This window comes from Anguilla anguilla, chromosome 1 (assembly GCF_013347855.1).
Source record: "Anguilla anguilla isolate fAngAng1 chromosome 1, fAngAng1.pri, whole genome shotgun sequence".
In the NCBI taxonomy this organism is placed as follows: domain Eukaryota; kingdom Metazoa; phylum Chordata; class Actinopteri; order Anguilliformes; family Anguillidae; genus Anguilla; species Anguilla anguilla.
Window position 1 is genome coordinate 70,406,864 of NC_049201.1, and position 13,660 is coordinate 70,420,523.

Genomic DNA, 13,660 nt, shown 5'->3' on the forward strand with positions numbered 1-13,660 from the left:
AGCCAATAACCGGTCTGATCTGAGTGCTGTTGTGGAAATTGTCACAATCAACTTATATTTGTGCTTCATGGTAAATGGTAAATGGACTGCATTTATATAGCGCTTTTATCCAAAGCGCTTTACAATTGATGCCTCTTATTCGCCAGAGCAGTTAGGGGTTAGGTGTCTTGCTCAAGGACACTTCAACATGCCCAGGGCTGGGTTTGAACCAGCAACCCTCTGACTGCCAGACAATCTGTCTTACCTCCTGAGCTATGTCGCCCACTTCATTGCCTCTTGGTCTTACAAAGCTTAAGCTTGCAACTGTGATTTTAATAAATGGTGTTTCTCCAAAACATGGTAAAAAAAACAAAACAAAAAAGAAAACACAGGCCTGCTTTCTGCCTCACTCACTACAGTGAATCAGCTGCATGGAGGAACTGGTTTACAAGTGACTTATGCAAATTCAGTCACTTTTATGCAAATGAGTGACTGATCAGAGAAAACCCAGTATGAACCACACCGTTATAAGAAGCGCTCCTGCCTACTGCAGCTACTAACACATCACACGAAAGTCAAGGTTTAAACTAGAGCTGCAGTGGTTTATTCATGTACACTACACTTCCTGTACTGTAATACCACTTAACAATTGTACATTTTTCAGTAAAGCTCGACACCACTGAATAATATTAACATTTTTAACATTTGTTTACAAAAGGAACAGGGACATAAACATTAATGAGAATTAGAAGAAATTCATAATGGTAAAAACACATTACACTCAAACTGCAACAAGTGCTGAATTTCATATGTTCTAATCACAAACATGTCTTCCAATAAAACATTTCTAAAGAACGTTATTACTGGTAATATAGACGGTTTGAACTGTATTTGTGAGTTTCGGTAAACGTATCAGTCTGTGTGTGGCACCCAGGCCCCCTCCTCCTCATACTGAGGTCCTTTTGCAATCATAATGGTGCCATAAGATTCCTCCTGTTCCACACTGAGTATCCTTCCTGAAACAAACACTGTTAGTGGGAAAGAAACCCACAAAAGTCACACATGAATACCTACAAATACTCCATACCGTCAATACCGTTCACAGACCAGCAAACCACAATGCTTAGCATTGACAGTAGTCTACGCAGCAGACACATTTACAGTTCTGCACACAATCGTCCAATGAGTCTCGGGAAGGGCTCACCGAGTAGTGCGGAAAAGGAGCACGCTACAGTACTGCGGTCAGCCAGAGGGGGCAGCAGAGAGTGGAAGGACACCTCGCTGTGCTCCTGGAGGGGCTCCCGCAGCATGCTGTGAGGGAGACAGGAAGTAAAGCTCAGCTCCGACACCCTCAGGCCCCAGAGCGCACGGATAGAGACAGAGGTCCTGGGACTGGGACACACGCACTCAGATGCAGGAAGATGAAAACACAGACAGAGACACGGGGGAGTACGGGCAGAGTGAACATTACCCCATGAGATTCACTCTGGTCAGGACCACCTGCTTCAGCTCTCCCTCTGCCGGCCTCTCTTCCTCCTCAGGAATATCCTCCAGCGGGAAGAGAATCTCTCCTGTAGGAGACCTGCTCACACGCGCACACACACACACACACACACACACACATACACACCACACAAACACACGCACACACACATACACACACACGCACACACACACACACACATACACACCACACACGCACACATACACACGCACACACGCACACACACACGCACACACACATACACACACACACATACACACGCACACACGCACACACACACGCACACACACATACACACACACACACATACACACACACGCACACACACATACACACCACACACACACACGCACACACACATACACACACACGCACACACACACACATACACACCACACACGCACACATACACACGCACACACGCACACACACACGCACACACACATACACACACACACACATACACACACACACACATACACACGCACACACGCACACACACACGCACACACACATACACACCACACACACGCACACACACATACACAATAATACATAATCAGCTTGGGTTCCTGGCCACACAATAATGAGCAACCCTCTCCAACTCCTGCTTCGCCTGGCCTCTACCGTTCCCATACACTCTCTCCTTCTCAACCCACTCTCTCATTCTTCTCTCACTTTAACACTATCTCTCCAATTTTATCCTAGCCTCCCTCTCCTGCTTTTCCACAGCATCTCTCTCTCTCTCTCCCTCTCTCCTTCCCTGTCCCTCACTCCTCTCCTCACCCTCTGCTCTCTGGCATGACGAGGTGGGACACGTCCCTGTCGGACAGCTCCCCCAACAGCTCAGTGGAAACTGGAACAACAGCAGCCATGGCAACAGGTTACACTCGTTTATCATTGGAAAACACTGAAAGCACCATTCAGCCAAACAACTTGATATAAAATAATTACACTGCAGTACTGGAATTCTACTATAGCGAGGTCAAAGACATACCCTGTACCTGCTGAGCAAAGGCCACCTGTGCACAGGTGAGGACAGAACTGCACCTCGGAGAAGCTTAGGAACAGAAATAAAGATCATATCTCACCTGACACTTCAGGCTGAGGCCGTTCTGACTCCACTAACTCTCTGGCAACCTGAACACACAGAGGAACACAAAGAGAGGATAAAAGACAGAAATATCTAACAGGCAAATCATATAAAAATCATTATTACTTTCACGTGTATTCTTAAAATGGTTACTACTAGAACCTGGAGATAAGACACAGAGAGCAGGAATTAGGGGTAGCCATTTGAGGTGTAAATGTGTGTGTGTGTGTGTGTGGGGGTTTACAACTTGGTTTAATTATTGCCTGATCTGTTCTCTCTATATAGTAACTGACAGACATTTCCATAATAGCCAAAGCTGTCCCTCCCAAAAAGATCTAAAAATATGAATATTTAATGTCACTATAATCCTCAGTAGTATGTGAACTTCTCTTAGAAGTTTGCTAGTTGGAGTCCTGTGTCTAGGTCTGGCATTCTACATTTCATCTCTGGGCTTTTTGGAATATTCCGCTGTTTTTTGGTTTTTGAATTTCATTCTTGGCAAATTTTGGGATTAACGTCGGAGAAACAAGCTGTGGTTTGGTATCTTATTTCATTAATTCCATTTGTGACAGTAACTTGTCTATTTCTGTAACATTAATTGTTTAAAGTAATTAGAACTGTGTCTTTAGATTAAAAATTGATTGCTTGCATCTTAATAAATCTCAATTTAAATCTGGTTCTGAGTAGTGCAGTTTGAAAAAGGTTGATCCAAATCTGGTGATTTGGATCAACAGATACAGAGGTGAACAGATTATTTATTCTTTATTATTATTTATTAACAGGTCATTGTCTAAGTGAAAACACAGACAGCAGTCCAAATCTCTCTTGCCTCTTTTGACCCGTCCTCCTCTCTCACTTCCTTATCCGCCACCCTCTCTTGCTCTACTGCCGCCAAGCTCCCTCTTTCCGACTCCGTCTCCCCCTCCTCCACCCTCTCCCCGGCAGCCACACTCGAGAGGGGGGTGACGACCGCTGCCCTTCTCCACAGATCCAGGATATCTGGGTGGAGGGCTAGAAGGTAGAGCACGGGGCCCGGAGTAACTACAGGAAGCTAAGCTGAGATCTATACCACGGTGCTGAATCACTGCCTGGTCTAAGCTAGCAAGCATACCGCTGCCCCCTAGTGGCCTGGCGTTGGCCCAGCAGTCAGTGCTCCACCATTTTGTATATCAGCACTACAGTGGTCCGTTGACGGCTGGTATGGTCGATTTTAATTATCGGATGTCACTGGGTTTGGGACTTGAGCCCACAGCCTCCCACTGTTAGGACTTGTGGTGGACCAGAAGTCTAATGAAGTAGCTGAGGAATCTCCAGACAAAGGCTACAGTATGAAAGCTGTTAGACTTCAGTACGTTAATATGGGTGCTGCGTAGCAACATGGCGACACTCACCAGTGCAGGGATTGCTCAGGAGCTCCACCGGAGAGACACTTCTTCTGGAGGGAGGCTCAAACAACTCCTAACACATACACACACACACACACACAGACACACACACACACACAAACACACACAGACACACACACACATGCACACGCATACACACACACAGACACACACACACACACACATGCACACACACACGCAGACGCACACGAACACACAGCTTGGTTTCAGAGAGTGAGACTGAGATCTATCATGCATGCCAGTAATCAGATGATCCAGAATGTCATTAACTGTGTCATATGTGAATTTGTGCTTGCATAAATCCATCACTGTATTAGTGTGTATTTTAGTCTAATCATGCGGTGTGGTAGCAGGGCCTGGGTCTGAGAGGGTCAGTGTGGTACCAGGGCCTGGGTCTGAGAGGGTCAGTGTGGTACCAGGGCCTGGGTCTGAGCGGGTCAGTGTGGTACCAGGGCCTGGGTCTGAGAGGGTCAGTGTGGTACCAGGGCCTGGGTCTGAGAGGGTCAGTGTGGTACCAGGGCCTGAGTCTGAGCCGGTCAGTGTGGTACCAGGCCCTGGGTCTGAGAGGGTCAGTGTGGTACCAGGGCCTGGGTCTGAGAGGGTCAGTGTGGTACCAGGGCCTGGGTCTGAGAGGGTCAGTGTGGTACCAGGGCCTGGGTCTGAGAGGGTCAGTGTGGTACCAGGGCCTGGGTCTGAGAGGGTCAGTGTGGTACCAGGGCCTGGGTCTGAGAGGGTCAGTGTGGTACCAGGGCCTGGGTCTCAGTCAGTGGATCCTGTATCGCCTCCTGCAGCTCCTCTGAGGGAATCTGAGTCTGCTCGTCGATGAAGAGCAGCTGCCGCCGCCGCCGTGGTTTCTTTGGTGGAGCTGCGGGCTCTGGCTGCGGAGAGAGAGGAAAGGGTTAAACCCTGCAGTGCAGAGAGGAGCCCAGGGGAACTCCAGTCCGGTCACTGAGGCACAGCGGTACGGCACTGACACACTGTTTATCCTTCCCTCTGCTCCCGGTCACTCAGAAACGACACAGCACCGTGCGCGCGTCACTCTTCCCCAACACCACTCACCTCCAGACCAGGACTGTCCCTCCCTCTCTCCTTCTGCCTCCGTCTCTCCTCCGTCTCCCCCTCCCTCTCTCCCTCAGGGGACGAGGGCAGTGGAATGACAGACACCGGGGTGGTCTCCAGCGGGGGCGGGGGCAGGGGCAGGGGCGGGGTCGAGGGCGGGGCCGGCGCAGGTGTCTCCGCCTCCCTCTCCGGCAGCAAGGTGAGATCCTCGGCAGTCACCGCGGTGACCCCCAGCCTGCCGGGAAGAACGCGGCAAGTCAGCACGCAATGTGCAGAAGCGGCGTGTGGAAATCACCATCAACATGATGACAATACGCCTCCAATCCTCACACACCTGTCTCTGCAGAGCGTGTTTGGGGCCCAATCCCTACAGAATGACCGTGAGCCCAATTAACCTTTCTCTAGCAACCTGTAAACTTCTATCTGTTGCACCTATCGAGTCTTTTTCATTATACTGTTACACTATGTATGTCAGCCAGCTGTCCCCTTCTCAAACGGTCTCTCTCTGCTCTGTCCGTCTCATTCAGTGTGACTCACTGCAACGCGGAGACTGCCGCCTGCTGCAGTTCCCTCGATATCTCTGCCTCCCTCACTTCCTCTCTCTCCTCCACTTCTGAAAGACAGACAGAATTTAGCCTCCGCTGTGATGCTCATTACAGGGCCTGAGACTAGCATGTGAGTTCAGTGGATTAGGGTTTGCCTGCAGCAGGGCTGTCCCACATAGAGCAGGCTAAAGTCTCCCAGCGCTCCCTCTCTGTGACACCCCCCCCCTCCCCTTTGACTAGGGGTGTAAACCTCAGGCTTCACAACAAGATACTATTTAGACTCTTGAGCCAACGGTTCGATATTCAGCAATATCACAAATTCTGCTACGACGTGATCCAAGATGATTTAATAACGATCACTATATATGATCCGGCTAATATAATCCTGTTACCACGCACACATGCAACCACAATGAGGCTGAGAATGCAAATACTTACTGACGTTGCGTTAACAGAAGGAAAAATGGCGGAAACGTAAAGAATGACGTTGGCAGTGTCGCTAGGGAGCAAACTGCCCTAAGATTATAGACATTTAAGTAAATATTTTCCTGGGATTCATAACAATACGGACAGACTTTTGCAGGATCGTTGCCCTTTGACCCGGAACTTCAGTCCAGATCAACGCATTACCGCTACCTTTAAGGCCTTAACGCACCTTCAGGAAACTGGTCCTGCTGCTCCATCAGCATGTCAATTATGTCCATATGCCTGGGCGTGACCTCTGGCAGGTCCGCCCCTTCAAACTGGAGACCGGACGGAGAGATGAAAGAGGAGTGGCGCACAAAAAAACGTAATTAAACAATAAGAAAATTAAGCATGAGACATGACACAGCACATTTAAGATTACCAGTGATGTCGTTTGTGTGATTTCAGTACCTCTGCTGCAGGAGTAACAACGAGCTCCCTGTCTACCAGAGTGATAGACTCAGGGGATGCAGTGATGCCTTTGAATACAGAAAGAGTATGGCAACTTAAAGAGAAAGCATAGCACCTCTCCCCTCAAACACACACACACACACACACACACATACACACACACACACACACACACACATACACACACACACACACACACACAGACACATACACACAGACAGACACACACATACACAAAGGCATTTCTTATTTAATAGAGGAAATTATGGTGACAATATGGTGATATTCTGAGATTTTTAGTGTAAAATCGAAAGGGCTAAGTAAATAAGACATTATCATTATTGTTATTATTACTATATTAGTATTGTTGTTGTTATTATTATTAGGTTTAACTTATGCCTCCAAAAAATAGCACATGAAATCGCTCTTATTCTGGCTTGTGATCACTCACGGTCCCTCTGTGGTGTTCCAAGTCTTTCCACCAGGGGGCGCTGGGGGGATGTTTCTTCAGGTACCTGCCACTGCTTTCAATTGCACACAAATAACAACCTCAGCCATCACAGCATCAAACTGGTGTGCGCCTTCCTTTATAACAGTAGTTTTCCTTGCATGTCTGTGTGTGCGCGTGCATGCTTGTGTGTGCACACGCATGTGCGTGCATGTATTTCCAGAGCCTTTACTTGTTTAGACTTTCTCTGAGTGACGCTACCTGCATGATCGTACTGGGGCTGGGCATCGCGTACTCCATCACTCCAAAGAAGGGGTCCTGGGCCCTCTCACATTCCTCCAACATGGACAGACCATCAGGAACAGTTAGGGCCGGCCTACAGGACAACAAATAAAAGTACGATCGGTGTTCCATCCACGGTTATCAGTTGTGGAAGTGCTGGAAAATGATGACAGGACAAAAGCTGTATTAGTACAAAATACATAAATGCACTCACTGCTCAAATCAAATCAAATTTTATTTATATGCATTTTACAGGGAATTTGTCACGAATGTCCTTCACGGTACCCCAGCTTAATCACCCATAAAGCGAGCCAACAGCAACAGTGACAAGGAAAAGCCCCCTGGGTGGCAGGTGACTGCCCATCGTGGTCAGAGAGCAGGGCGAAAGTGTCCCATGACGGTGGCCACTTGCAAACCTGGGCACTTCCAGCATCTACCATCTTTCCAAGCAGGGGTGGTACCAGGGATTTTGGGCCCCATGTAAAGATCTCACATTGGCCCCACCACCCCAGGCCGCCCCATCCCTGCACAATCACAGCACAATTTTTTTAAGGGCCCCTGTCAGTCTGGGCCCTTGGACTCTAACCTCCTCCCCCCCACATGGTGCCCCTGTTTGGAAGCATTTATTGTACTACCGTATTCAGTCTGCCTTAATCTTTAATGAAGACCCTAACCCTCGCTCAGCAGCTGGGAGACAGTGCACAGAAACCTGTGAAGTGCGTTCGAAGGCAGTCGTGCCATGAAGTTACATTTCATTACAGGCATTTAGCAGACGATCTTATCCATTACATTACATTACATTACATTACAGGCATTTAGCAGACGCTCTTATCCAGAGCGACCTACAGCAAGTGCATTAGTTCAAGGTGCAGAGGTGCAAAAGAAACACACTAGAGTGAAGTAAAGATCGTAGTGCCAGAAGTGACCACCTAGATCAGGACTCCAACCCTGTCGGGTAACCTGTTCAGCGAACAAACAAACAATCCAAAACTAATGCTGGGCAAACTACAAAACAGGTAGAAGTCTAATCTAGCTACACTACTGGCATAAAACAGATACTTAGCCTGCTCTAGGAGATCTTCTGCGGGTCCTGCACAGCTGAGTCCAATTGCTCAAGGGTACAATGGCAGTGTCCTACCCAGGAATCGAACCTGCAACCTTGTGGCTACCAGTTCCTTACCCATTATACTACACTACCGTGAAGTGCGCGGCTCTCACCTGTCGGGCTCCACCAGGTCAATTTTGAGCGTCTTGGCGGAGCGCAGCAGTCTGTCTATGGTGTGCTGGATCTCCTCTGGAACCAGAGCCAAGCAGTCAGAGCACAGCGCTGGTAGCACTTAGCCACCTGATCTCCTCAGAGAAACACACGCACAGCGTTCCTCGCTGTGCTCTCCGAGTAGCTGGTGCAGGGGCGTGGCCGTGCAAAACTGCCCATGCCGGCCAGCCTCATCCTCACATAACATATCATTACATTACATCACCCTCACATAACATATCATTACATTACCCTCACATAACATATCATTACATTACATCACCCTCACATAACATATCATTACATTACCCTCACATAACATATCATTACATCACCCTCACATAACATATCATTACATTACCCTCACATAACATATCATTACATCACCCTCACATAACATATCATTACATTACATCACCCTCACATAACATATCATTACATTACATCACCCTCACATAACATATCATTACATTACATCACCCACACATAACATATCATTACATCACCCTCACATAACATATCATTACATCACCCTCACATAACATATCATTACATTACATCACCCTCACATAACATATCATTACATTACCCTCACATAACATATCATTACATTACATTACATCACCCTCACATAACATATCATTACATTACATCACCCTCACATAACATATCATTACATTACATTACCCTCACATAACATAACATATCATTACATTACATCACCCTCACATAACATGTCAGTACATTACATCACCCTCACATAACATATCATTACATCACCCTCACATGACATATTACATCACATCAGTAGATTCTCTCAGTATACACGCCAAGCTATCTCTCACCTCACCGATAGTTCTGACGTACTGTAGAGCAGCATGCCCAGTCAGTCAGGAGTCAGTCAGTCAGTCAGTCAATTCCCAATTCTGTGTCAGTGTGTCAAAATACATGTATCTCTCTCGCACTCCCACGTCCTCTCTGTCGTATTTATATCGGTATGTACTGCACGTTGATTATTTTCAGTGGGAATGGACTGTAACAGAAATAATATCAAATGCTTTCTCACCCAGTAAAAGGGCACATTGGCGGTGGTAGACGATGATGACGCCATACTGCAGCTGGAAGGAAAGGTACAGGGAGAAACGGGGGCGGGGAAGTCCCGGCTGGAGAGGCGGGGCCCGCACCAGCACGTAATCCATGATGTCATCGCTGTTAGCATGCAAGCACCAGCATAAATGTTAACTTCACATAAATGTTAACTATGTTCAAGGCAAAGAGAAACGAACCTAAATTATTTGTACCTATATTATTATCTATATCATTATGCGCGCTGAGGTTTTCCACACACAACGTACACATGCTTGAACAAACACAGACATGGATATCCATATATGCTAAAAGAATTACAAACCGCACATAGGAAGAAGACAAGCTTACGCAGCAGGGCATTTGGAAACAGAGGCTTAAAGCAGGGACAGACACAATGACACATTTACATGCAACTACACAGTAAAATGTTCAGGTATATCAACTCTTACAGAGTAAATATGCTCCTTATTTGATTCCTATTTACTCTGTTAGTGGAATTAGCACTGGACCGAACATTAAAAAAGATATTTTTCAATTACCATGTGCGTTGAACGTTGACTTTGAGATAGTCTCTCCGAGAAATTTTGATAGCTTTTGTAGCTGCCAACCTGAAAAAAAAAAAAAAGTTTAAACATTTTTAAAAAGGGTTAACAACTATTGATATAAGCCTACACATAATCAGTTTAGGCAATTCGCAAAATCATTGGCTTACGTGTCTATTTATTAAATAAAATGTGTTGTGCATCTCTGCGTAGTACACAGGTGAATTATCTCTTGTAATGTCATTCTGAGGCTTCCAAAATAGTTTCGATGTTACCCTTATCATATTCTCCTTGATGCCCGAACGTTGTCAACAAATAGACTGCTTCACCTCAGCATGACTCCCGAACATGCACTGATTTAATAATATTTACTTCTCAAAGAGGCACTTGATTGGTCCTTTTCTTGTTTTGTGAATTCGTTCATTATTATGTCTGAAAATCGTTCGCGCCTGTTTTTTCTGTAACTGCAATAGTGTAGCCTATCTGAATTATTGAAAGTCGAAGTAATAATCTAATCTATAGAAAATTAATTTTACACACGGATTGTGCAGGCTAACACAGATGTTACCTGTATCGTTTAATATTTTGATTAATATCTTGATTGCTTTGTTTATTACACAATAACTTTGTTCCCTAATTTATTTGATTCCGCAGTTATTTCACCATTTGTAAACCGCTTTTCACGATTCTAAACGGGTTCAGAAACAGTAGGCCAATAATTCACTCATAAATCTACACATTGTAAAGAGACATAAGTCTAATCGTAAAATAATTTCTAATGTGAAGGGAGTTGGAAAATGCCAAGGTGTTCGAATCTTTATCCTCGTGATTATACAAAACAACCAAACATTTGAAACTAAAAAGTTCGCATGTGAACATTGAAAACCCAAATGGATGCTAATAATGGTTTTGTTTAGTAGTTGTTGTTTTATTTTTTTAATCCGTCGCTCACTTCATCGTCGGAATTCAGTCACTTAAGTTCAATTATCTAAAAATAGGCTACTTCTAGAATCGGGTCCATTTTTCTTAGAGAATTATTTTGTCATTATGGACTAGGTAAGAACATTTCGGGTTTAAAAACAGGACTTTGTCGACAAAAACGTCTGTGTCTCGAACTTAATCGCCTGTTAATATAGCAAAATCATGATGTCAATCTTGATATTAGTGAGTATAGGCAGGTAGACATCATCAAAGGTTTCAATAGGCTACATGGATAGAAACTGATGAATATGGGCACATAATTTGGACCATCAATCATATTATGAGAATAAATATATAAAAAACTCACCATACAGTAGAGAAACAGCCTGTGCGGTATTGTAAAACGTTTGGATAGTAAAACATCGTCTGTTATTAATAATTGCTCAGAGCTAATGTTTCCCTCGATAGAAGTAGAAATAGAGAGTACAGTGGATCAGCTTATCAATACAGTAGCCTAATTAAAAGTCAAGCGTGAATTTCCATAAATGCGCATTATCTGTGGTATTAGGTCTAGCTATGCCTAGTAATTTTCATACACAGAAAATTGCGGGCTATATAACTTTGTCCTTCCTTGGAACAATCGATATAGGCTACCCTTATTTTAGATAACACTGTCCCCTCCCATTACTTCTGACCAATCAACAGTTTAATTTATGCTGTGGAAACAAACTGACCAATAACGCCAATTTAAGCGTCTAAGAATTTCAAAGGGCGAAACACTACAAACATCTCGGTCTTCCATCATTCCACTGGCTTTCTCTAGCGACAGTTTCGTTTTCGTTTCAGGGAAATCGAAATAAGAAACTGTGCAAGCGACTGGTTGGAATAAGCCACTCGTTCCCAGTGCCTGATATCAGACAAAATTATCAACTCGTTACACTCCATTTCCATCTGAATCTGCAGTGGGCAGGATTCAAACGTCTGGACCCAGGCAAAGTGTGGGACTGAACGAAAAACGCTGGTAGCTACACGTCTACGGAAGGTTCGGAGTACAAAAATGGAGACTTACTGCATGGTCCTGGGCACGGTCGGTCTGATCTTTGCTGTAATTGATGGTAAGATAGCCTATTAGTCTGCATGTGTTGCGATGTGGTTGTGACGCGGTTTGAAAACAGATAGGCTGACCTCCACCCATGAAACCATTTCTGTAGCCCTGCTGAAAATTCCAGCTAAAACCCGCTTGGATGGTTTAGAACCGTGTTTTCGACACTTCTACCTGGCCATAGCTGGTCTCAAGTTGGACAAAGCTGGTTAAAGCTGGTGACGTTGGCAGGCCTAGAGTAGGCCTAAGCTGGTGGTCAAACTGGTGGACTTCTGACTAGGCTTGGTCAGCTGGTGGACCCCTTATGTAAAAGTAACTAATATAATTAAATATATGGCAGGACATTGAGTAGGCCTTTAAATGTAGGCCTACTGCATAATATATGATAATATATATATATATATATATATATCGTATATAATTTTAAATATGACATTTCAAATTTATATTTGTGTAGGCCTATAAAATACAAATCTTGTATCTGTATTTAAATATATGTAGGCTAAATACATGTCATAAATATGCAGAAGTAGTCTGTTTTGAATATTTATATTTTTGCTAGCCTATACATTTGAAATGTAAATATATGATGTAAAAATAGATGGGTAATAGCCTAATACAGTTTAGACTATGTTTTCATATGTTAAGATATTTGTGCTTCCCATATATTTCCCTATATCATTTTTCCGTATGGGAAAACCACTTTGACTAGTTTCGGCTGGTTTAAGATGGAACTTTCCGAAGGGAGTGTAGCATAGGCTATAGCTAACTACATAAACTTTACAGTTCGATTTTTTAACTGCCGTCTCCGTCTCTCATTCAGCTCGAACGGTCGACCAATTGAAAAGGTGTCTCAACGGTGTGGCAGATTCCCTCTCTATCATTCTCTTATCTTTCATCCATCTTCGCGTATCTCTTCGCCGCCCTTGTGTTCACCTGCTTCGCTGCCTCCAGAAATATTTTTATGCCCGGAAACGATCCATGTGTGGACAGCTGGATTGGAACACGGACCTGAAAAGTGAAGGTGCGGTAAATAAATCGGAATTCCTGCAATTTGTCCGCCTGAGTATGGAAACTGTTAATGAAGTCGTCGATGGTGTCTGTCGCCTCCTCAGAGGTGTGCTGTCGCTGTGCGGCGCTGCCCTTCACTTTTTCCAGGGGGCGGTCTATTTGACTACTGCGTTCGTATACCTCACATTCTCCATATTTGTGTACGCTCAGTCCTTTGTTTTATTTTAAATGTATAAATCTCGTTCTGTCATACTAGAGCAGACTAGACTAAAATGTACACAATACTATTGTTGCTCCTCCCTCTGAAAACGGCTATTAAGGGGAAAAACTAAAATATTAGAACTTTGGTTTAGTTTGTTCATATTAGTACACTAATACAAAGGCTGACACTGTACCTTGGGATATATGGGCTGCAATGCTGGTATAGTATTGTTAGTTAGAAATGTATAGCAAAAAACAAGTAAAACTATTTAATCATCAAATAAATCACGTGATTCGTGTTAATCTGAAGTGAATGTTTTGGACATAGGCTACATACTTTAAATAGC

The 13,660-nt window shown here is 44.6% G+C and overlaps 1 protein-coding gene across 1 annotated transcript; it reads right to left on the reverse strand.

Moving 5' to 3' along the window:
* Positions 1–369: 369 nt before the first annotated feature.
* On the reverse strand, positions 370–11,816 carry LOC118230012 (meiotic recombination protein REC8 homolog). Its single transcript, XM_035422721.1, has 18 exons — positions 11,367–11,816; positions 10,076–10,144; positions 9,514–9,656; positions 8,411–8,486; positions 7,172–7,286; positions 6,914–6,986; positions 6,463–6,530; positions 6,242–6,329; positions 5,579–5,654; positions 5,042–5,276; positions 4,729–4,860; positions 3,968–4,034; positions 3,406–3,587; positions 2,575–2,623; positions 2,270–2,339; positions 1,451–1,561; positions 1,184–1,290; positions 370–1,007 (listed from the first exon to the last, which is right to left on the reverse strand). The coding sequence occupies exons 1-18, from the start codon at positions 11,420–11,422 to the stop codon at positions 892–894; spliced, it is 1,833 nt and encodes a 610-aa protein (XP_035278612.1). The 5' UTR covers positions 11,423–11,816; the 3' UTR covers positions 370–891.
* Positions 11,817–13,660: the final 1,844 nt, after the last annotated feature.